Below are 26,471 nucleotides of genomic sequence, written 5' to 3'. Positions count from 1 at the left end.
CATGTCAATTTTTCTATCATTATTTTAAAACTGTTTTCTAGTAGTCTTTCTTTCCTATTTATATATTGTTGGTTCTGATTAACTTCTGATTTATGAGTAAGTCTCCTGGAACCATAAAGAGACATCTAGGACAATGGCTATAACCGCCACAATTTAAAATGTTGTTAAATGTCTATTTTGACTTATAGTGATCCCATGTGATAGAGTATAACCGTCTAGGCTTTTCTAGGTTTACGGGAGCAGATTGCCAGGTCTTTGTCCCATGGAGCTTCTGGGCAGGTTCCAGTCTGCAACCTTATGGTTCACAGCTGAGTTCTTAACTATTGCATCACCAGGGCTCCTTATCATTTTAAATGAGGGTCAATAAACACATGAAAAATATTTATAGCCAAATATTTCCCTCATTCAAAATGATTATAACTTTATTGAGTATTAGAAAAAAATGTGTATTGTTTTTAACTTAGATTGCCCAATTTATTAATATAAGAATATCCATAAGAAAATCTGCATAGGTATCAAAATGGTCATATTCTAATGTATTAATGAAAGAGAACAAGTCAGCATAGTGTAGGAAAGTTAGAGAAAGTGAAACATGGGGTCACAGGACTGCTCCATGGTGGTGGTTGGAGGCTGAACTCAAGTTTGCTTACACAACAGTGAGTAAAAATAATTTCCATTTCTGCTGAAATATATATGTAGATGTTTGTCCAAACTTCTTTAACAGATTAGGTGATTTTATCAAAATGTTTCTTTTCTAAGTAGCTTCTTCAGTCTTACTGAAAGGCATTTTCGGGGCCAATTTGGCCTCTGAACACCTAAGATATCAAGGGCAGGTCATTCTTATTCTAACTTTCTTGATGGTCTCCTTATCTACCTCTTAGAAATATATTTTTTGTGATTGGGAGCAGGTGTTTGGTAGATGGAACACTAGTGGATCAGAAAAATATTTTAAACTATTCAATAAGATAAAAACAATTTTTTTAGGGGGTCCTGGGAGGAGAAAGGGAGCTTTGGTGGCGTAGTGCCTAAGACATTTGACTGCTAGCCAGAAGGCTGGTGGTTCAAACCCACCAGCCACTCTTTGGAAAGAAGATTGGGCAATCTACTTCCATAGAGATATTGCCTTGGAAACTCAAGGAGGGGTCGCTATGAGTCAAATCGACTTACAGGCAGTGAGTTTGTTTCTTTTTCTGGAAGGAGAAAAAGTCAGCTAGGTAAATTAGTTACTTCAAAATTGAGTGTCCTGTGAGTTAGAGGGGAGCACTAGTGGTGTAGGGCCTAAGGTATTTGACTGCTAACCAGAAGGTTGGCAGTTCAATCCTACCAGCCACTCCATGGAAGGAAGACTGGGCAATATACTTCTCTAAAATTTATCACCTCAGAAACCCAAAGAGCGTCACTATGAGTTGGAATCAACTTGATGGCAGTGAGTTTTATGAGTTATGGAGATAAAAGTCAACTCAAAAGATTTGGCCACAGTAGTGGGGAGTTGATATCCACAGGCAAAAATCCAGAAAATAATGTTCTCCCCAAATTATTTATGGCAATCTAAGACCTACTTCTCTATACCCTAGACAAAGAATAGAAATGGCATATGTGTGTGTGTGTGTGTGTGTGTATGCATGTGTGTGTTTATCTGTATAAAAATATTTAAGAAATACCCATCCTCTCAGAAATTTATTTAGTTGTTAGCATTATTATTTCAGTGTAAATGCTTCACAGAAGGTAGAAAAAAATAGAAATAATATATGCCTCTCTGTGCATGCTCTATAGGAGCTCTGGTGGCATAGTGCCTAAGGCTTGTGACTGCTAACCAGAAGGCTGGTGGTTCAAACCCACCAACACTCCTCAGAAGGAAGGTTGGGCAATCTACTTCCATAGTGATACCGCCTCGGAAATCCAAGGAGGTGTCGCTATGAGTCGGATCCGACTCCATGGCAGTGGGTTTGGTTTGGTTTTTTGGTGTATGCTCTATACACACACACATACTCTAGCACCCAATACACATATCAGCTAAAAATATGGCAAGAATTGGGTGGGTGGGGGACACAAAATTTAACTGTAACAGCATTGACTCTGAAAGTCGATTTGACTCATAGCCACACTTCCTTGGGTTTCTGAGGCGGTATCTCTGCAGAAGTAGATTGCCCAATCTTCCTTCTGAAGAGTGGCTGGTGGGTTTGACCACCAGCCATCTGGTTAGCAGCCAAATGCCTTAGGCACTAAGCCACCAGAGCTTCCTGTAATACCTGTGACTCTGGGGTTGTTATTCAACAAATAGAGTGGAACTTGTCTATAATACAGCCTCATTTAATAGCATATTGTCAGTCATAATTAAATAGCTATTAGATTGTTTTTTAAGATTTTAAAGCTTCAAAAGAGTATAAAAGAAGCTGTATTTCCCTCCAAATGAAGCTAATATTAAAGGAAAAAAAAATGTTCTGCTTCTTTAACTTTGAAACATTTACATTTTTGAGAGAGAAAATGTACATTAGTCATAGAAAAATAGTGAAAATTAGGAGCTCATATTATTTTTCAATATATTGTACATACTGTCCTATATTATTCTCATGGTCACAGTTGCCATATGAGTTTGGTTGCATTATAATCCCCATTTCAAAGTAACAAACAGAGAGGAGTTAAGTTTCTTTCCTATGGTCACAAAACAGAACCTACTTGAATTTTCTGGACAGGTAGAAAGTGAATTTCTTAAACAGCTGAATTTCAATTACATACAAATCTCTCATAAACCCACTGCCACTGAGTTGAGTTTGACTCATAGCTACCCTACAGAACAGAGCATAACTGCTCCATGGGGTTTCCAAGGCTGTAAGTCGTTATGAGCAGACTGCCTCATCGTCCTTCCACGGAGCAGCTGCTGGGCTGGAACCGCTTACTTTTCCATTAGCAGACAAATGGTTTAAACACTGAATCACCAGAGCTCCTTAAAATCTTTCATATCACCTTTAGTATTCTATTCTGTTAAACTAGTCTAGAAATTTGAGTTTTCACATTGTTTTCTCTGCAATGTTCTTTATTTTCTAACACAGTACCATGGACCATGATGTTCTAGAACACCAATGGCTGTGTTAGGTAGCCATTTCACCTCTGCTTTGCAACAATGTGTGGACATCTGTCAAGGCTTGTTCCTTACTCTGTGATCACACAGCCTTTCAGCCATAAGTCTACTTCCGCACTTTAGCACTTCCTCTGAGGTTACAATCAGCAAGAAGCCTATTGTCCTCCTTTAACTTTTAAATGGCTGATACTGACAATAACCTTTATCTGAAATATCAATATTTCTGAAATGTGAAACAATACCCCAATTACAGTTTAAAAATTCAGCAAGTCATACTGCTCTAGGAAATAATTGTTTTGGTCTGTATTTTACTAGTTGTTGTCTGTTTGTTACCTTAAGGCAAGATACCATAGTTATCTTATTGCTCTTATATCTGCAAAAATTAAAGTGATATAGGAGAAAGGGGCCAACATCTCTTTTATTCCAAATTATCTTTACAACTTCTTTAAAAAGAAACAACAACAACAATGAAAACTGCTTTTCAAGTTACATAATGGCATTAAATAGAGGTAGGTAAGCAAGAAAACTGGAAAATAACTTTTAAAAAATAAGTAATTCATGGTTATTAGGAAAAATGAGAGAAAAAACAAAAATCACATATCATTTAACTTAAAGTGAATCTGATGAAGTTTTCATGGAACTATATATACTGCTATAAATGCATATGAGTTTTAATGACAACATAGGCTTGTAATATATGGATATGATATATTTAACCATTTATCTGTTATTAGACATTTGTATTATTTCCTTTTAGTCCTTGTATAATTATGTTGTAATGATCATCCTACTCCTTAATTTTTTTATTGTTTCTTTAGATTTTCATGAATGGTATTATAGGGACCAAGACTCTCATTATTTTTAAGTCTTGTGAGTCTAACTGCCAAATTACTTTCTAAATATCACAAAGGAAATTTTAGGGATATTTATTTTACAGGGAAATTTGTCCAGGTATAGCCTTTAAAATCTGGCCTCTGTAAAACAGATTTCAATCTTTTAAATACAAGTGCCCTCAATGTCCATTAATGATATATAATCATGTCTGATTAGACCCTTAACAAACCCATGCTCCTGCCAGTGATTACTTACTACCTTATCATTGACAAGCTCACATGATTTAGCTTATAAATAAAAGGGCTTTCTGCCTCCATACCAGTAGCACAGTAAAAGGTGTTTTTTTTTTTTTTAATGTTTTTATTTATGATATTCAGCATATGCATTTTATTCCAAATCTTATGTATCATAAAGAAGAAAAGTTCTCTCAAATCTATATGCTTGACATGTATAATTAGTATCAAAAGACTCCATGTGCTCTTTTTTAAAACCTCTAAATGTCAACTTAACCTTTCTTTACTCTGACTTGTGTACAGAGTACCATAATTTTACATATAAAGTACATAGCACACATAGGAAACTAACATGTTAGGGGGTTGTGCAGTTTGCTGAAAAAAAAAAAAAAAGGTATAATATGTGCATTATTTGCATTAAAAAATACAGTATGTATTTAAACATCAATTACTTCTGCACTTTGTATTAGAGATGAAAGCTTGGGTTACTTTGTCAGCAGAGTGACAAACATTAAGCACCTAGAATGGCTCCCATGGTATCCAATGACCAGGTAATGCCCCAAATGAGTAAAAATATGTGCTAGTATTTATCTCCCTGTTTGAAAGTCATTTGCTGATTCAGTGGCAATATATCGAAACTTCAACTTGTGGAAGTGAAAATGGAAACTAGTAAAACAAGAAAAATTGTGCTTTTAGCATCATAAAGCACCACAGACGAAGAGGCCTGAAGTCGGGATGGGATGCCCCATACACACAGCACTAGTGGGGATGGTCTTAGTGACTACAGTAAACCCAGGGAAAGACTCTGCAGGATGAGGGATCAGATTCAAAGTAAAAATGGCTGAGTTAGATTAGGAGATAAATGTTTGGAATCAATATAGCAACTACCCTTGAAATCCCAGAACAAGAAGAGAAATAGCAGGCATCTGGAAAGCCTCTTTATTGATAATGCACTGATAACTCTCGATGGGGAAGAGCTTCACCTATGGATTTAACAATCCTTACAAGAACCTACCTTATTTCCTTCAAAACAAGTACTTAAAAGCATGAGCAATGATACATTGTTTATAGCCATTTGATTGTGTGGATCATATCAAATTATAGGTAATATTGCAAAGACTGGGAATTCCATAACAATTATGCTCATGAGGATTCTGTACATAGACCAAGAGGCAATAGCAGAATAAGAGGATAGATACTTCATGGTTTAAAATCAGCAAGGGTGTGTGTCAGGGTTGTATCCTTTCACCATACTTATCCAATCTGTATGCTAAACTAATAATCTAAGAAGCTGTGCTATATGAAAAAGAGCATGGCATCAGGATTGGAAGAAGACTCATTAATAACTGGTGACATGCAAATGACACAACCTTGCTTGTTGAAAGTGAAAGAGACTTGATTTGCTGACTGATAAGATTAAGGACTGCAGTCTTCAATATGGATTACACTTCAACATAAAGAAGAAAAAATCCTCACAAATGGAGAAATAAGCACCATCACAATAAATGGATAAAAGGTTGAAATTGTTGGGGATTTCATTGGACTTGGATCCACAATTGACACACATGGAAGCAGCAGTAAAAAAATCAGATATTATATTGCATTGAGCAAATCTGCTGCAAAAGACATTATTAAAATGCTAAGAAGCAAAGATATCACTTACAAGCCATGGTATTTTCAATCGCCTTATATGTATGTGAAAGCTGGATAAGGTGTAAGGAATACAAACAAAGAATTAATGCCTTTGAATGATGGTGTTGGCAAAGAATACTGAAAATACCATGGACTTGCGGAAGAACAAACAAATCTGTCCTGGAGAAAGTACAGCCAGAATGTACCTTGAAAGCTAGAATGGCCAGACTTTATGTCACCTACTTTGGTCATGTTGTCAGAAGGGATCATTCCTTGGAGAATGATATCTTGTTGGTAAAGGAGAGAGTTTGTGAAAAAGGGGAAGACCCTCAACATAGTGGCTGCAACAATGGACTCAAGTATAGCAAGGATTATGAGAATGGCAAAGGACCAGACAGTGTTTTGTTCTGTTGTACATAGGGTCACTATGAGTAGGGGCCAACTCAATGGCACTTAACAACAACATCACCCTAGAAGATACTACCATAGGAATGACAAATAATCTCTGGGCCTCAGTAAACATAAGACTGTGAACATTGACTACATCCATCTGGCTTAAATGAGTATTTCATATGAGACAAAACTCTACTTATTTTATTTCTGAATACAGAGTCAAAAACTAGATATGAGTTTCTAGAAAGGAATGACTGGATCTTGTTCATAATTAAATTCTCAGTGCCAGACATGTAAAAAATATCAATGAAAATTAGCTGAATTATTAGATACCAGTAAAGACTGATTAACAAACACTGAATATTTTTCATTTGTAAAAAGAACTCAGGCATTAACGGAATTGAAAATACAAATAGATGACTTCACAGTAACAGTAACAGTTGTTGTTGTTGTTATGTGCTGTTGAGTTGGACCCAACTCATAGCGACCCCTCCTTGGGTTGCTGAGGCAGTATCACTATGGAAGTAGATTTCCCAACCTTCCTTCTGAGGAGTGGCTGGTGGGTTTGAATTGCCAGACTTCTGGTTAGCAGTCAAGGGCCTTAGGCACTGTGCTACCAGAGCTCCTAGGAGACTTTAATAAGTCACTTTCAATTAAAGATAGAACAACTGGAAAGAAACTCAACAAAGATGGAGAAGAACTAAACAATACAATCCACCAACTTGACCTTAAAGACATTGACAGAGCACTCCACCCAACGATGGCACAATATACATTCTTTTCCAGTACACATGGAAATAGCCGCTATGTTAGGTCACAAAACAAGCACCTATAAATTTAAAAACACTGAAATACTGCAAAGGATCTTCTCAGAAACAATGCTAAAAATTAGAAGTCAACAATAGAAAGATCGATGGAAAAAGAGCAAATACATGGAAACTGAATAACACCTTCCTCAAAAATGACTGGGTGATGAAGAAATAAAAAATGAAATTAAAAAAAATATCCTTGAATGAAATGAGAATGAAAACAAAACATACCAAAATCTTTGGGACACAGCAAAAGCAGTGATCAGAGGCCAATGTATAGCAATAAATGCACACATCAAAAAAGAAAAAAGAGCCCAAATCAACACCTTAAATCAACATCTCCAGCAATTAGAGAAAGAGCAACAACAACCAAAAAAAAAAAAAGCCTACAGTCACCAGAAGAAAAGAAATAATAAAGATTTGAGCAGAAACGGAAAACAGACAACAGAAAAAATCAGCAAGACTAGAAGTTGCTCCTTTGAAAAGATTAATAAAATTGACACACTGCTGGCAAACTTAACAAAGGAAAAGAGGAAGAGAACACAAATAACACAATAGGAAACAAACTGGGTGATGTCACAATAGAACCAACTCAAATAAAAAGAGTAATATCAGGATGTGATGGAGAACTGTATTCTAACAAATTTGAAAATCTAGAAGAAATGGACAGATATCTAGAAGCATACTACTTACCTAATCTAACACAGACTTAGGGGAAAAATGTGAACAGATCCACAACAAAAGAAGAAATTGAACAGGTCATGAAAAAAAAAAATTACCACCAACAACAAAAAAATTCTGCCCCAGATGATTTCACTAAAGAATTCTACCAAAAGTTCAGAGAAGAACGGACACTGATCCTACAAACTATTCCAGAACACAGAAAAGGAGGGAACCCTCCCAAATTCATTTCATGAAGCAAACATAACCTTGATATCAAAACCAGGCAAAGATATCACTAAAAAGGAAAACTACAGACCAATGTACCTCATGAATATAGACACAAAATTTTTCAACAAAATCCTAGCCAATAGACTCCAACAATATATAAAAAAAAGTAATACATTATGACTAAGTGAGGTCCATACCAGGTATGCAAGGATGGTTCAACATTAGCAAAATAATCAACATAATCCATTACATAAATAAAGGAAAAGAACCACATGTTATCAATCAATGCAGAAAAGGCATTTAATAAAATCCAACACTCATTCCTGATTTAAAACAAACAAAGAAAAAACCTCTCAGAAAAATAGGAGGAGAAGGGAAATTCCTCAACAAAATAAAGAGCATAAATGCAAAACCAATAGCCAACATATTCTCTCAATGGAGAGAGACTGAAACCATTCCCCTTGTGAAAAGGAACCAGAAAAGGATGACCTCTAGCACCACTTCTATTCAACATTGTATTGGCAGTCCTAGCCAGGCCAATAAAACAATAAAGGGAAATAAAAGGCATCCAAATTGGTAAGGAAGAAGTCAAACTATCCCTATTTGCTGATGATATGATCCTATATCTAGAAAACCCAAAAGATTCAGTCAAAAATCTACTAGAACTAATTGAGAGATTTAGCATTGTGGCAGGATACAAGATCAACATCCAAAAATCAGTTGGATTCCTCTACACCAGCAAAGAGATTGCTGAAAAGGAAATAAGATTAATACTGTTTATAATAGCTACCAGAAAAAAAAAAAAAAAAAAAAAACCTGGGAATAAGCCTTACCAGGAACACAAAATCCATGTACAAGGAAAACTAAAAAACACTATTTCGAGAAACTAAGAGATCTACACAAATGGAAGAACATACCATGGTCATGGATACGAAGATTAAACATTTTGAAAATATTAATACTACCTAAAGCAATGTATACATTCAATGCAATCCCAATCCAGATTCCATCAACATTCTTTAGGATATGGAAAAAACAATCACTAATTTTGTATGAAAAGGAAAGAGACCTCAGATAACCAGAGCACTATTGAAGAACAACAACGAAGTAGAAGGTTTCACATTCACAGATCTCAAAACCTAATTTATAACCACAGTAGTCAAAATAGCCTGCTATTGGTACAACGACAGACCCACAGACCAGTGAAATAGAAATGAGAACCCAGAAACAGATCCATTGGTGTATGGTCAGCTGATCTTTGAGAAAGTGTCAAAATCCATTCAATGGGTAAGAGATAGTCTCTTTCACAAATGGTGCTGGAAAACTGGATACCCATTTGCAGAAAAGTGAACAAGATCCATACGATACACAGAAACCGACTCTAGATGGATCGAAGACTTAAATGTGAAACCTAAAACTATAAAGTTCATTAAAAAAAAAAAAAGGCGCAAACTTAGGGGCCCTAATTTATGGCATAAATAGACTATCAAGCACAACTCAAAATGCACAAACAACAGAAGATAAACTAGATGAATGGGACCTTCTAAAAATTAAATTTTTATGTGTTTCAAAAGACTTCTCCAAAAGAGCAAAAAGAAAACCTACAGGATTGGGAAAAAATATTCAGCAACTACGTACCTGGTGGGGGACTTACTCTAATATTTATAGAAAACTCTAACACCTCAACAAAAAAAGACAGACAATCTAATTTAAAAAATGGGCAGAAGACATGAATAGATACTTCACCAAAGAGGATATTCAGGCGGCCAGCAAACACATGAAGAAATGTTCATAATCATTAACCATTTGTTGTTGTTGTTGTTATATGCCGTTGAGTCGGACCCAACTCATAGCGACCCTTCCTTGGATTTTTGAGGCGGTATCACTACGGAAGTAGATCACCCAACCTTCCTTCTGAGGAGTGGCTGGTGGGTCCATTAGGGAGATGCAAATCAAAACCACAATGAGATACCATCTCACTCCAGCACTAAAGCAAAGTTCAACAAGACAGATAATAACACATGCTGGAGAGGATGTGGAGAGATTAGGACTCTCAAATACTGGTGGTGGGACTGTATGGCAATTCCTTAAAAAGTAAGAATTAGAAATATCATTGGATCCAGCAATCCATTACTAGGTATATATCCTAAACCAGTGAGAGCCAGGACAAGAACAGATACATGCACACTCATGTTTATTGCCGTACTATTCACAATAGCAAAAAGGTGGAAACAATCTAGGTGTCCATCAAAGGAAGAATGAATAATCAAACTATGGTACATACACACAATAGGATACCATGCAACGCTAAAGAATAATATTGATCCTGGGAAATACTGTATGATGTGGATGAACTTGGAGGACATTATGCTGAACGAAGTGAGTCAATCACAGAAGGACAGATATTGTATTAGTTCACTATTATTAAAAGTCATGAAAAGGTTTATATATGGAAGGAAACTTTGTTGGTTACCAGAGAGGGGAGGAAAAGGGAGGGAACATTGCTGGATAGGGTAGAGACAAGTATTGATTTGGGTGAAGGTAAGGGAAATGTACAAAAAGTGAGTGATCAACACTGTGACACTGAGGAAGATATAGAAAGTACAAAGGAAATACAGATAACAAAGTTGAATTCTTTTGCATGTACAGTACCGTGTTGTCAGTGATGGCAAACATTGATCTACGAGTGGGTGGAGGGTTGGACAGGCTGAATGATTAAGTAAATATAGGCAGGGGGTAGTATGCCTATGACCAGGTATAGCACTGGCAGACGATGTTTCTACTTGCATATATGTACACACTGGAAGAATATCCAGGTATACAGTAAGCTGAGGAGGAGCAAGGTTATGTTTCTCCTTGGCCACAGCCAGCTACCTGGAATGAGTAAGAAGTTGGACCCGTGAACTTGGGACCATGGTCACGGGGGACATCAAGCTCAGTTGGCATAACATACTACACAAAAACGTTGTTCTACATCCTACTTTGGTGAGTAGAAACTGGTGTCGTAAAATTTTGCAAGCGAAGTGGCCATCTAGATGTAACGATGAGTCTTTCCTCGTCCAGAGCAAAGAAGAATGAAGAAAACCAAAGATGCATGGAAACAATTAGTCCAAGTGACTAGTACACCATTCTGATCCTCAGCATATATGATTATGAGACCAGAAAATCTAGATGGTGCCTGGCTGGCACTGTCAACTACTTGGAGGAGGATCCACATAGAAGATCCTAAATAGTGGGAGAAAATGTGGAACAAAACTCAAAATCATTTTAAAAAAGTGGGGGGGGGGGACAGGTTTGCTGGTATCATAGAGCCTGATGGAACCACTCAGACTATGGTCCTTAGCTGCACTTCAGGTCTGGAACTGAACCCACTCCTGTGGTTTCCAGCCAAACAAAAGATGCGTATGAGCGTTAATCATTTCCCTCAAGTAGACACACGCCCTGGAGAGAACAATCATGGGAGAAAGAAGGGCTGCTTATGCACAGGGAGACAGCTCAGGGGGCAGGAGTGCATGGAGGGATGGACACAGGGAAGAGGTAACTATGGGGAGGAAGTGGGAGGGGAGCTGTTGCCTTGTGGGAAATTACAGTCAATATCATGAGACAACGTGTATGTGAGCTGCTGTATGGAAAGAGAATTTACTCTGTAAACTTCCACTCAAATAAATAACTCAAATAAAATAAAAAACTCAAATAAAAAAGAGGGGAAGGGGGGAAAAAAAAACTCAGGTTCTGTAACAATATAGGGCAGGATTTGCCTTTATGAGATCTGCAAGGTTAGTAAATACTTTTCCCCAATGTCTTTGGCTTTAAATAAGGAAATTATCTGTTCTACTGAAGTGCTGTATTAAATGTATTTGTTGTTTTAAGGGTTATTCTTGCCACTTCCAGGTACTTAGTAAGTTCTTGTCAATTGTCTTTCCCTTTTCCCTTCTTAACACTGTTGTTCTTACTAAGGCAACAGTTTAGAAATCCCTAAGTGTTTGAACATTTAGTAACAATCACCCTTTCAGCACTGCCTTTTCTGAATATTAAAGCTTAGCAAGGAGGAAAGAATACTGTCTAGGGCAAGGAAAATTGGAATAAGCTAGTGAAAATTATCAAATGTTACTATTTCAAAAAAATACCCAAATTAATTACGAGCTTTGACTAGAATGTATTTCCAAGTTTTTTTTTTTTTTTTTTTTTCAATAATTTAGAAAAATTCCTCAAAATTAGCTTAACAAAGCAGTGTTACTGGAATGTTTTAGGGGAATTTCTTTAAATAAAAAGCAAAATATATCTTTTGTAATATTTGTGTCTATAATATATTATAAAAGGGACCTTCCAGATCTCCTGAATTTGAAGGTGTTTTAAGCAGTCTTGTGATCCTGGCTAGTCTACTCAAGAGAACTTGTTTCTCTTCCCAAATTCTAAGACAAGTGAGAATACCCCTGTTCAAATCTTATAGCTTCCCATTATATGAAATATAAATCAAATTAGCTGCAGCTTCACATGGCTACATATAAGTGAAAAATAAAGAAAATATATTAAATAACAACTGACTCCTGCATAATGCCAGAAGCAGCTGTGGTTGTACCAATAAAGCACCGTAATATTTATCCTAACAAGGCACCATATGGTCTCTTCACTCCATTTAAAAAAAAGAGAGAATGAAAGGAAAGTCCAAAGAGGACAACAGGCTTGGCCAGTTTCACAAAGGAAAGTTATTTGCAAATTTGATTGTAGAAATTAAGTCTGATCACTTCCAGTCCATTCCACTCTACCACCCCCAGGTAGTGCTTGATGGAGGTTTTATCCCAAAATGTGTTTGTAGTCAGTTGTTGATGATTAAGTATGCATTTTCCAAAATTAAATGACAAACATGTTTTGAAAGACTGTTGGCATTCTAAAAGCAGCTCATAAATGCTTAATTCCATAGTCAGAATGAGTGGTAGTTAAGGTTGTATGTCAACTTGGCTGGGCCTGGATTTGAGTGGTTTGACAGCTGGATGTAGTTAGTTCCCATCATGACATTGCAATTGTCTCCATGGTGGAATCTGCTGTGAGATGTTAATCAGTAAAAAGGGAGCTGTCTTTGGGGTGTGGCTTGCTTCCAGTATATATGGAAGAGTTTTGGGAAAGATCTGCAGCTTTTGGCCACATCTGGATCCTGCATTTGGCTGAGTCTTTATCTCAGTGGCCTGTTGTGTCACCTGCCGATCTTGGGGTTGTTTCTGGATTTGAATCAGTAGTCAGTCTCCAGATGTTGCCTACCAATCGTGGGACTGTGCCATTTTATCTGACCTTGGGTTCATCAGCCTCAGCAGCTGTCTGAGTTGGGAGACACCTCTAGCTCCAGTGAGCCTGGACTAAGAGGCAGAGCTGAAGCCCAAGGTTGACAAGGTTGAGGGGCTTTTAACCCAGCCCCTTGATCTGGCACTCTGTATTTGGACTTCTAGCCTCCTAAACCGTTAAGAGAATTCATTTCTGTTAAGCCATCCACTCACGGTACTTTTATTATAGCAGCCCTAGAGAACTAAGACAGAATGTTATAGGCCCAATTTTACGTGTATGATGTGCTTCCAAAGGGGAAATAATGTTGTTATGTGCCGTCTAGTCGGACCTGACTCCTTGGTTTTCTGAGGTGGTATCACTACGGAAATAGATTGCCCCATCTTCCTTCTGAGAAGTGGCTGGTGGGTTTGAACTGCCAGCCTTCTGGTTAGCAGTCAAGTGCCTTAGGCACTATGCTACCAGAGCTCCCAAACGGGAAAAAGCTATTTAGAATTACACTTTAAATGCAAGAGGCACATCTTGCCACCTTGCAGTCTGGTATCTTTCTGATCAAAATTCTTCTTCAAACTTTGTATCCTGGAAAGAACAACATAATCTTACAGAAAACAGACATTTTTTGAAGTTATACTGGAGGAGTGGTGGCTGCATGGGGGTGGGGAGGGCAGTGGATTTTCAAGGATGGATTAGTCACTGTGGCCTGCCCTGAGTGCATTTAAAGAGAATTTAGAAAACAGTAATACATTGGGCTAAAAAAATGTGTGTCTGCCTTCCATTAGTATCATCATTACCTGGAAACTCTAAATAATGTCACTGATAAACAACTGTTTCCTAAAAAATTATTCTGGTAGTCTAGTTTCTAAATGAAGGAGCCCTAGTGGTACAATAGTTAATAAGGCCTCAGCTGCTAACTGAAAGGCTGGCAGTTTGAACTCACCCAACCACCCAATGGAAAAAAGACCTGGTGATCTGCTTCTGTAGATTAGGAAACCTTGTTGGTACAGTTCTACTCTGTCACAAGGGGTCACTATGAGTCAGAAAATGACTTAATGTCACCTAGGATAAACCACAACATGTTATATATAAATCATTGATGTGGCTATTGCTGAGTTTTGGTATACATTAAATTAGCACATTTTATTATGCCCTCAATAATTAGTATCACAGGCTACACTGAAGTTAATTTGTAGACCTCTCCATCATAAAGTCAGCCTTCAAAGTACACTGACTCAGCTGCAAGTATTTGTTTCATAAGCAAATTCATAACAGCTCAAAATCATTTGAGTTCATGAACGGCATAGTTCGTACTACAATCCTTATGGTGTTACATATTTTTGAACATACACAGTACATTTTAAACAGTGATAGCACAGTGACTGTAAAGATGAAGAAACTGAATTCAATTCTGTCATTTTATGTGATCACTTCAAGTTTTTATGTTTAAAATAAAAGGAAACAGTGTGAACTATAAGGGTCACATTTTTGTTTGGTGAAGTAAAAATTTTAAGTAATATATGCAATATTTTACTGAATTTGAAAAAAAAAAACTTCCTTTAAATCTGAATTTTATTCAGCTTTTTAAATAGTTATTTGTTTTAAAATCAAAGATTGAATCAAGAAAATTACAATGATTATGATCATTGTATGATTATTACAAAAATAATTTTGTCATATAGTAGAACTCAAAAAACCAAAGTCACTGCCATTGAGTCAGATCCAACACAGAGACCCCTCCTTGGGTTTCTGAGGTGGTATCACTACAGAAGTAGATTGTCCAACGTTCCTTCCAAGGAGTGGCTGGTGTGTTTGAACTGCCAGCTTTCTGGTTAGCAGTCAAATGCCTTAGGCACTATGCCACTAAAAAGGATTGGTTCTGGCTATTAAATATATTTGGCATATAGCTGGTGGAGAGTTTGGTGTGTAGTGGTTCTCAAACTTTGGTGTGTATCAGACTCTCCTGGAAAAACTAATAAAGAGCACAAAGGCCTAGGTTCATCTGCATAGGATGGGGCCTGGCCTTTTGTATTTTTACCACATTATACAGGTGATCCTAACACCCACCAAGGTCTGAGATACACTCAGATTTATGGTCATCATGAACATAAGCTTTAGAGTGAAGTGTGTCCTAACTTCCTACCACCTTACTGGCTGTTGCTACTTTACAGGCATCTCGCCTACACAACCTCTAAATGCATGCCCACATTTCTTCAGTGAGGCCTGTACCTTGATCCCACCTCTAGATGACTTTATTTAGTTCTATGACTCTATAGCTCATGTGTATGAAGATGGCTCCAAAAATTTATCTATACCCTTGATATCTCCCAGAAGTCCAGATTCACATGTCAGTCTTTACCTTGGATATGTCATAGACAACACACATTTTATATCTCAATACAGAATCCCTCATTGCGTAGCACCTATCAGCAAATTATATTCCCAATTCTTCTGCACTTAAGTGGCACCAAAATCCATTCAAAAGAAAAACCAGTAAACAACAAACTGGAGTTATTTTTTTTTTTTTATTGTTCTCACTCTTTTACTCCTAGGCCTGATGCTAACATTTTAGAGTTCCAGAAAAATACTACAAATAGTGTAAAAATACTAACAATACTAAAAATACATAACATATGTCAAATAACAAAAGTAATAAATTAAAACTATTATATAAGATGTGGGATATCTTTCTAACTTGATAGATACATCTTCATAATGACAAGGAGCATGGATACACATTTGTTATTGTTGGACTCCTTGGGCTTATACACACACAGCTGGTATGTTCTACTCTTCACACCCTGGCTCTATTTAGGACCTCAAGGAGCCTGATAAACATGTAGGTGAGTATCCCATTCACACATCCATAGCAACCCTTTGACCACATGCCTTGAGGGCTAGGAGTAAGTGCACTGGGGTTGCAGCCCACCCTCTGGAGGACTAACGTAGAAAACAGGTCCAAAAATGCTCTGGAGATTGGTTTGGGCCCCTGGTGAGGGGATTGTGGTATCCTGGAACCACCAGTTGCCATCTAGTTGATTCTGACGCGTGTGTCAGAGATGAATTCTGCTCCGCAGGGTTTTCAGTTGCTGATTTTTCAGAACACATCACCAGACCTTTTTTCCAAGCACCTCTCTGGGTGGACTTACACCTCCAATTATTCGATTAGCAGCTGAATGTGTTAATTGTTTGCAGTATCAAGTGACTCTGTGGCCTAGAGCAGAGGGCAGCAAACTATAACCTATCTGCCAAATGCTGACTCTGCTGACTTTTTAAAATGAAGTTTTATTAGATACAACTGTGCCTATTAATTTACTTTTTTTTTCCCCCCTTTGGCTCCTTTCTTACAACAAAAACTGAGTTGAGTAGTCAGGACAGACAGTATAACCCACAAAGCCTAAAACACTTTATCTGGCTCTTCAGAGAGAAAGTCCCCTGACCCCTGACCTAGAAGGGAGGGTGGTGGCTCCAAGAATGGCCATCCCCTTGTTTCTGTGGATTCCTCATCTATGGTGAGGGATACAGCTAGTGGAGGGTTAGACCAAAGGTTTTAAGGGGCTGATTCACTGCAAGGGGCCTCTTACTCAAGTTTACAGATGGTACAAGTAGAAACCCAAATCTAATCCATCAGCAAGTCCTTCCATCCTTACCTCCAAATATTTGTCCCCTTCTTTTCATGTTTACATCCACTGTCCTGATCCAAGCCACAGTATTTGTATGCTTACTTTTCATCTTTGCTCCTTCACTCCATTTTCCTCACTTGTTCAACAACTGTCCAATAAATTCCTATCAACTTAACAATAAAGCCCAAACTCTTGCCTAACAAATTACTCTACCATCAGACCCAAACCAACTAGTTTAACCTTATTTTAAATACTTATCCTCTTATCTGTGTCCTCACAGTCCCTGTGTTAGGTCATTCCCAATGCAAGGACTTTACATTACCTTTTGCAGCTACGTGGAATCTACTTATTCCTGATTTTCATATGATTGTTTACTTTTTGTCATGTATTTGTCAACTTAAACTCCAGAGAACACATCAGTATCTTACTTGTTTGCACATTTATTTCTTGTCTAACCCTTCCCACAACACTAGAATGCAAACTCACCTGTCTTGTTCAAAACTGGTTCCCAAGAGTTTGGAACATATACTTTTGTTGAATGAATGATTAAGGCTCATTTTTCTTATCTACAAAAGGGATATAATAATACCTGTACATTACAGTATGATCATGGCCTTTAAATGAGACAATGTAAATCTCTTATTGCAAAGATGCTGTTTAATAACATTTTCAAGAGTAATTGGAAAGTACAGCTATCTCCTATATATATCTTTCTTTTTTTCCTTTTTTTTTTTTTTCTTTTTTTTTGTTTTTTGAGCACCTTCTGTGTCTAACATACCAACCCTATCAGTCCTCTGCCCATATTCCCTCAACAACATTAGTACTTGTTACCCAACTGCCACCTGTCTGTCTTTTCCCAGTGCTTTCTCTGGCTGTCGGACCCCACTTTGCTATCCAGACAGCAGACTAAAAGGGCCATGGAATTAACCTTCCCCAAGAACTGTCCTCAACCGATGACTGATGTGCATTGATGAAAGTCACTGTTTACACCCTGACTCATCACCACTTTGATGGGATAACACTTAGGTATGTTTCTCATCGGCTCTCATAGTTTCCTTGGTAGGATGAAGCTCCAGTGGCCCATGCTGGTAACTGGCTAAATTACCAGTTAAATTACCAATTACAATTAAATTGGCTGCCCACCCTTCTCTGTTTTACCTTCTCACTCCCTTCACCTGTTTCCTTTCCTTCCCCAAAAAACTATTTGCACTACAAATTTTTTCATCAGAAACTGCTTCTGAGGAAACCTAAACTAAAACCATAATACTCCTATAATTACTACTCCTATTTCTGTTAGGAGAGTGACTATACTAGAACCTCTCTCCTTTATACTACCTGCATTACTTTTCCCATACACGATCCTAATGGAGAAATACAGAGGAAGCCAGTGTACAAGTGGCAGTAGTTTGGATAAAGGAGGGATTTTATTTACACTCATCTTCATTTAGAGGAAGCTCCAGATCCCGAGAGTCTCCCAACACTGTTCCAGTTACAGACAGCAGAGCTGGACCTGGTCATCCAAAAGGACAGTTGAAGAGCATCCATGTGTGCATATTTTCTTCTCCTTTACCACTTTCAGTCCAAAAATGCTCACTAATGAAAGTCTAGTGTGAGGGCTAGCATGAACATTAGCCAGGGACCATGGGGTGGGTACTTCCTAAACCAAAAAGCTTCTCTGATGCAGGAAAGGAACTAGAGGTATATGGAAATCTCCAGATTGGAGAAAAGGGGAGTGGTCATGGTCTCCTACTAGGCTGAAAGGTGGATGAGGTGGACTAGACCTACTAAGGGATCCAAGTAAGAAGAGATCCAAGTAAGGGTAACAACCACTTTTTACCTCCTTAAACTCTCAGATGACATTCAGGTGTCTGCAAAACACTTGAGTTTTCTTCTTTTCCAGGCTCCAGATACAATGAATGAGAATCCCCAGGGGAATATATAATTCTTTATATAATTTTTTTTTATTTATATTTTTGCAGTGTACCCTCTTGTCCCTTCCCCTCCCACCTCTGGTAACCAACAAAGAAAGTTTCCTTCCATATATAAACCTTTCCTTGACTTTTTACAAAAATGAACTAGTACAATATTTGTCCTTTTGTGATTGACTTATTTCACTGAGCATAATGTCCTCCAAGTTCATACATGTTATGCGGTGTTTTGCAGATTCTACATTATTTGTTACTGTTGCATAGTATTCTATTGTGTGTATGGACCATAGTTTGCTTATCCATTCTTCTATTGATGGGCACCTAGACTGTTTCCACCTTTTTGCTATTGTGAATAGTACTGCAATGGACATGCAGTATATCTGTTCTTGACTTGGTTCTCACTTCTTTAGGATATATACCTAGTGATGGGATTGCTGGATCAAATGGTATTTCTAATTCCAAATTTTTAAGAAATTGCCATACTGTTTTCCACAGTGGTCGTATCATTTGACAGTCCCACCAGCAGTGTACGAGAGTCCCAATTTCTCGACATCCTCACCAGAATTTGTTATTTTCTGTCTTGTTGAACTTTGCTATTAGTGCTGGGGTGAGATGGTATCTCATTGTGGTTTTGATTGGCATCTCTAAGGAGCTCTGGTAGCACAGTGCCTAAGGCATTTGACTGCAAACGAGAAGGTTAGTGGTTCAAACCCACCAGCCACTCCACAGAAGGAAGATTAGGCAATCTACTTCTGTAAAAATTTACTGCCTCAGAAACCCGTGGGGGTCGCTATGAGTCGAAATTGACGTGATGTAAGTGGGTTTGGTAATGGCTAATAATAGTGAACATTTTTTTATGTGTTAACTGGCCACCTGAATATCCTCTTTGGTGAAGTGTCTATTCATGTCTTCTGCCATTTTTTAATAGGATTGTTTGTCTTTTTGTTGTTGGAGTGTTCTAGAGATTTTAAAGATAACTTCCTTGTCAGGTATATCATTGCTGAATATTTTTTTCCCAATCTGTAGGTTCTTTCTTTTTACTCTTTTGGAGAAGTCTTTTGGACCTTATAAAAATAAAATTTAAAAAATAAATACCAAACTCACTGCAACCCCTTTTTGGGTTTCTAAGGCAGTAAATCTTTATGGAAGTAGTTTGTCCAATCTTCCTTCTGAGGAGTGGCTGGGGGGTTTGAATCACCAACCTTCCGGTTAGCAGTCAAATGCCTTAGTCACTGTGCCACCAGAGCTCCTTGAAAACAACAGAAGGATTTTTAACCAAAATTACATGGAGTTATGCAACCAAATCTTTCACTTATAACTTTGTTGTTGGGTGCCCTTGAGCCAATTCCTACACATAGTAACCTAAACAAGAGAACAAAACACTGCCTGCTCCTATGCCATCCTCACAATTGTTGCTATGCTTAAGCCTATTGTTGCAGCCACTGTGTCAATCTATCTTATTGAGAGTCTTCCCATTTTTCACTGACCCGTTAGTTTACTAAGCATGATATCCTCCTTCAGAGACTAGTCACTCCTGATAACATGACCAAAGTATGAGAGATGAAATCTCATCATCACTTCTAAGGAGCATTCTGGCTGTACTCCATTCAAAACATATATATTTGTTCTTCTGCCAGTCTATGGTATATTCCATATTCTTCACCAACACCTCAATTTAAATGCATCAATTCTTCTGCAGTCTTCCTTATTCATTGTCTAGTTTCACATGCATATGAAGGCTATTGAAAACACCATGGCTTGAGTTAGGTTCATTTTAGTCTTCAAAATGACATCTTTGCCCTTTAACAGCTTAGAGGTCTTTTGCTCAGTGCAATAGGTCATTTGATACCTTGACTTCCACGGGTGTTGATCGTGGATGCAGGTAAAATAAAATCTGACAACTTCAATCTTTCTCCATGTATCGTGAAATTGCTTATTGATCTACCACTTGTGAGGATTTATGTTGGGATGCAGTCTTTGATCTTCATGAGTAAGTGTGTCCAGTTCTCTTCACTTTCAGTGAGCAAGGTTGTGTTATGTGCATTTCACAAAAGTTGTTATTGAGCCCATCTCCAATTCTGATGCTGCATTCTTCATGTAATCCTGCTACTGGGATTATTTGCTCAGCATACAGATTGAATAAGTATGGTGAAATGAAATAGCCCTGGCACACCCCTTTCCCGATTTTAAACCATCCAGTATCCCCTTGTTCTTTTTGAATGACTGCTTCTTGTGCTAGGTACAGGGTCCTCAGGAGCACAATTAAGTGTTTTGGAATTCCCATTTAAAATAATGTGCTCAGATCTTTTATTTCATCATTTTTTCCATTTGCTTTAGCTACTCTCTGTTCAAGAGCACATTTCAGTCTCTTCTGATATCCATTTTAGTCTTTTCTTCCTTTCCTGTCTTTTTAAATAATCTTTTGCTCTCTTTGTTTTACATTGTGTCAAATTTATTCTTGAGATCATCTCTAAAATCAGGTGGGATATAATCAAGATATTTAATCAAGATATTTTGGCTCTTGGGAACTTGCTTTAATTTTCTTCAGTTTGACCTTGCATATAAACAATTGATGGTCTGTTCCAAAGTAAGCCCATGGACCTGTTCTGACTGATGATATTGAGTTTCTCCATTGTTTTTTTTCACAGATGAAATCAATTTGATTCCTGTGTATTCCATCTGGCAAGGTTCATGTGTATAGTGACCATTTATGTTGTTGCAAAATTCTGTAATCATCATTTCCTCTACCACAGACATATTTTTCCAATTCTGATGATGCTTCTTGTTTCCAACTTTCACATTCTAAACACCAGTAATTATCACTACCTCTTGATTACATGCTTGGTCAGTTTCTTCATCTTTGGCTGTGGTTGGTATATAAACTTCAATAGTATTTGTATTAACTGGTCTTTGTTGTAGGCATATGGATATTATCCTATCACTGAGAGCATTGTACTTGCAGATAGATCTTGAAATGTTCTTATAATGAATGCAATGCCATTCTTCTTCAGTTTGTCATTCCCAGCACCATTGATCATATGATTGATTCAAAATGGCCAATACCAGTCCATTTAAGCTCACTAATCAAGACCTAGCATATTGATCTTTTTATGTTCCATTTCATTTTTGACAACTTCCAATTTAATTTCCCTAGACTCATACTTTGTACATTCCATGCCCTGATTATTAATGGATGTTTGCAGCTGTTTCTTCCCATTTTGAGTTGTGCTCTATCAGCAAATGGAGGTACTGAAAACTTGACTCCACCCATATCATTAATGTTGACTACTTTGAGAAACTACTTTGAGAAGGCAGTTCTTCCCAGCTATGTCTTTCCAACCTGATGGGCTCATATTTTGGCACTATATTACACAATGTTCTATTGCTATTCATAAGTTGCCAGTTTTTTCAGAAATTGACCTCTGAGTTGACTTCTGTGTCCTCCTCCTTAGTCTGGTGCTCTGCTGAAACCTGTCTACCATGGGTGACTCTGGAGGTATTTGAAAATACTGCTGGTGTAGCTTCCAGCAACATGCAAGCCACCACAGTACAACAACCTGACAGACAAATGTTAGAGTACAACTTTAGGAAACTTCATTTAGAAGCAAATTCATGGAAGTACATAGAAAACAAAACAAATCTAAAAATCATATAAATGTAAATATATATTTTAGAATCATATTTATTTGTCTGGTAATGTTATATAAACACACACATACACAACATGGCCTATAAGACCTGGAAACCTTTCCCTACCCCCATGTAAATTTTGCTCTCATTTTTATTTTTTAATAGTTAATGAATTCCATGTAACAATTGCCAGTTTTCTGCTACCGCTTTGTCCCCTGCTGCAAAAGAGCTAATCTATTCAGAGTAAGATAATTGCAGAGCTGTTGAGACAGAAAGAAATCGTTGCATCTCACCACTGTTGTGCGCCTCCAGCTGTGAGGCGGAGTTGACAGCAACCTTGCATAGCGAACAGTAAAGAAGCCGTTTTGCCTTTTCTTCCTCAGTCTCTGTAGAAGGACATGAGCTATTGCCAGTGGCTGTCGTGGGGCTTTTTTCCACTTTAGAGGTGATCTCTGTTGTCATTACACTGCTTTTGCGAATTTCCACAGTTGTCATCGTTGATATTGCTGGTGTCCCTGTGGTACTGTCTGCATTCAAAATAACACAAAAGAAAAAAAAAATTGGTGGGTTTATCGCTCCCTATTTGGAAATGTATTGCTAATATAACATTCTCCTAATAATGACAAGAGCAGCTAGAAATTACTGCTTATCTATGTGTCCATCAATTTATGAGGAAATTTACATGGATGATCACATTTTGTTTCATATATTGACATAAAACATTCAAATGATTCTAGAAAATATATTGAACTACACTTTTAAAATATTGTAGATAGTAAATAAATGTACTCATAAAACAAAATGACTATTTTAAATGACTATTTTAAGATTGCTGGCTTTTAGCTGTTCTCAATAAACCAGAAACAGTTGTATATATGTGCCTGTGCATAATATGGCTGCAACAAGGGGCTAAGGTATGGCAAGGATTGTGAGGCTGGCACAGGACCAGTCATTGTCTCGTTTTGTTGTACACAGAGTCACTATGAGGCATTGTTGACTCGATGGCACCTAACAACAACATATTTACAAATGGCCAGTTCATACATTATTTCATTTAACTATATCACACATACCTGTGCAAATGAGGAAATTCCCTAAGGTCACAAAGGTAGTATATACTGAGCTAGAGCAACGAACTTCATAGCAAGGAAATCAGGGATTTTGGAGGGGAAAAAAAAAGTGTGAATAAAACTCTCATCTATGACTGTGACGATGACTCCATAGTAAGGCCACAGGCAGTGGTGGGCTCAAACTACTAAATTGTTCTTACAACCAGACTATGGGGAGTGACGACAGTACATAAAGTATATTTAAACTTGTTGTGGTCATACATGGAAGCCAGAGTATGATATCATGGGTATTTATTTCATTGAAATTTATTGTGCTAAGGATACCTAGTCTAAGAACTTTTTCTCTGTATTGAGAATGTTTATGTTTTGATCTAAAAAGCATAAATACCATAGATCATAATAATCCTAAAGTAACTTTTCTATTTACGGTGAAATTTGTTAACAAAAGTATAGAGTAATGCCACGAGTCTTCCTATCCCGGTCACAGCTACATTAGTGTCTCTCCTGATCTCAGAGGATAATGTACATTTATATGAAAGATGCTGCTAGATTAGAGGTACCACATTGCCTTTGCCCTAGGGCTTAGTAAAGCATTAACATTTCTTAAGGCAAGTCCCTTGCATGAGACAGGCTTAAGGGAATTAATATCAAAATGATTAACTCCAGCATTTCTACTTTGTTAACACACTGTTCACCACATAGCTGAGCACAGATATATTATTTTCTCAAGCTTGGAGTTTATCTGAAAGGAATATGAACAGTTCTATTTTTCATTTGAAATTTAATATACAGATCTTGACTTCACAAAGGAAGAATTACTATGAATTTATAATAAGATGCCAATTTCCACTTACATTTCATCAGTGATAAAAAGATTTTTTTTTTAAAAAAGTAAGGCAAATATATTTTATGATTATGCTGTATTCAAAGATAATCAACTATTTTATACATAGAATTACATACATACCAAAGACATTTTCCTTAATGTACCTTAAATTATCAATTAAACTCTTATCCACTAATTAAAATACAATCTCAAATCAGTAATCATGTTGATAATAAAATCCTTGATATTATGTGATTTAAAATGGCACTTTAGGTCCATGGTCTTCCTCCCAAAAACCCATAATGCATGTCCAATCAATCATTAAAAAAAAAAAAAAGACAAATCTACATTTAAGGACATTTTAAAATCTCTCTGACCAAAACTGTGAAGGTCACCAAAACAAGAGAGTCTGAGAAGCTGTCAATCTAGAGAAGCCTAGGTGTGAAGGAGACATGATTTTAAGTGTAATGTGGTATCTTGAATGAAACCTGGACAGAAAAAGGACATTAGGTAAAAAAAAAAATAAGAAATCTGACAAAAAGATGGACTTTAGTTAGTGTATTTGCATTAGTTCATTAATTGTGAGAAATGTACCATAACAGCATGTACTCTTAACAATAGAGGAAATTGGTTGTGGGATATATGGTAATTCTCTGTGATATTCTTGTAACTTTTTTGTAAATCTGAAACTATTCTAAAATTAAATTTTATTAAATATTAAAAGAAATAGAATTATAAACAGCAAATAGTAGTATCATCCTGGTACTCTGTAGACTCATAGTACCAAGGGATCTGAGTGGTTCCAAAGTATAAGCTTTCTTAGTTTTTAGATAGGGAAGTTAAAGTAAAATTCTCAAGGTCATCTAATGCCCTAGGGCAGAAACTAAGACTTAAACTGAATCTCGTTTCTAAATCCAGTGCTTGTTATCCCTTCCTGCAATGACGCATATACTGAAACTTCATTCCATCAACAACTATGTAGCAGTTATTTTGTTCTAGGATTTTTGATAAACCACTGTAAATAAAAAGACCAAAAAACATAGATCACACATTTAGGAGCAAAATAGTTCACTGGATTTTTCATAATGGCTTGAAATAATTATAATAAACTTAATAATATTAAAAAGAACACTTAATTGTGCCTATGAGGAACCTGTACATAGACCAGGAGGCTGTCATTTGAACAGAACAAGGGGATACTGCATGATTTAAAGAAGGGTACACGTCAGGGTTGTATCTTTTTGTCATACTTATTCAATTAGTATGTTGAGCAAATAATCTGATAACTAGACTATATGAAGAAGAATGCAGCATCAGGATTGGAGGAAGATTCATTAACCACCTGTGATGTACAGATGACACAACCTTGCTCACTGAAAGTGAAGAGGATTTGAAGCACTTACTGATGAAGATCAATGACTACAGTCTTCAGTATTGATTACACCTCAACTAAAGACAACAGTCCTCACAGCTGGACCAATGAGCCACATCATGATAAACAAAAAAAGACTGAAGTTGTCAAGGATTTCATTTTACTTGGATCCACAATCAAAGGCCATGAAAGCAGCATTCCAGAAATCAAACCAATGTACTACATACAGGCAATTTGCTGCAAATGAGCTCTTTAAAGTGTTTAAGAACAAAGATGTCACTTTAAAGACTAAATTGCGCCTGACCTAAGCTACGGTATTTTCAATAGCCTTATATGCAAGTGTGAGCTGGATGATGAATAAAGAAGAATGCAAAAGAATTGATGCATTTGAATTGTGGTGTTGGTGAAGAATACTGAATGTACCATTGGAGTTCCAGAAAAACAAACACAAATCTGTCTTAGAGGAAACACAACTGGAATGCTCCTTAGAAGTGACAATGACCAGACTTCATCTCCCACATTTTGGTCATGTTGTCAGAAGTGACCAGTCCTTGAGAGGAATATAATGCTGGGTAAAGTAGAGGGTCAGTGAAAAAGGGGAATGCCCTCAACAAGATAGACTGAAACAGTGTCTGCAACAATGGGCTCAGGAATGGCAATGATTGTGAGGATGGTGCAGGACCAGTAGTGTTTCACTCTGTTATACACAGGGTCAGTCAGAGCCGAAACCAATTCAATGGCTCCTAACAACACTAATACTGTATCTTTGTACCTATCCTTGACATGAAATCGGCACTTCGTAAATATTACTGTATGCAAATATTGAGTGAATGAATGTACAACAGTAATGGCTAGTGACTGCTGAAGCATTTGAATGTATTAA

At 37.1% G+C, this 26,471-nt stretch overlaps 1 protein-coding gene across 1 annotated transcript in view; it reads right to left on the bottom strand.

Moving 5' to 3' along the window:
• Positions 1 to 26,471, bottom strand: part of ZNF385D (zinc finger protein 385D) — a 407,755-nt gene that overhangs the window by 8,908 nt on the left and 372,376 nt on the right. The window contains exon 7 of the mRNA XM_042780314.1: positions 22,614 to 22,847. Coding sequence (XP_042636248.1) covers positions 22,614 to 22,847 — 234 coding nt within the window. The remainder of the gene's footprint in view (positions 1 to 22,613; positions 22,848 to 26,471) is intronic.

The sequence above is a fragment of the Orycteropus afer genome, unplaced genomic scaffold, assembly GCF_000298275.1.
Source record: "Orycteropus afer afer isolate SDZICR_OR568_19922 unplaced genomic scaffold, OryAfe1.0 scaffold00003, whole genome shotgun sequence".
Lineage (NCBI taxonomy): Eukaryota > Metazoa > Chordata > Mammalia > Tubulidentata > Orycteropodidae > Orycteropus > Orycteropus afer.
This window is presented reverse-complemented; position numbering and strand designations above follow the sequence as displayed.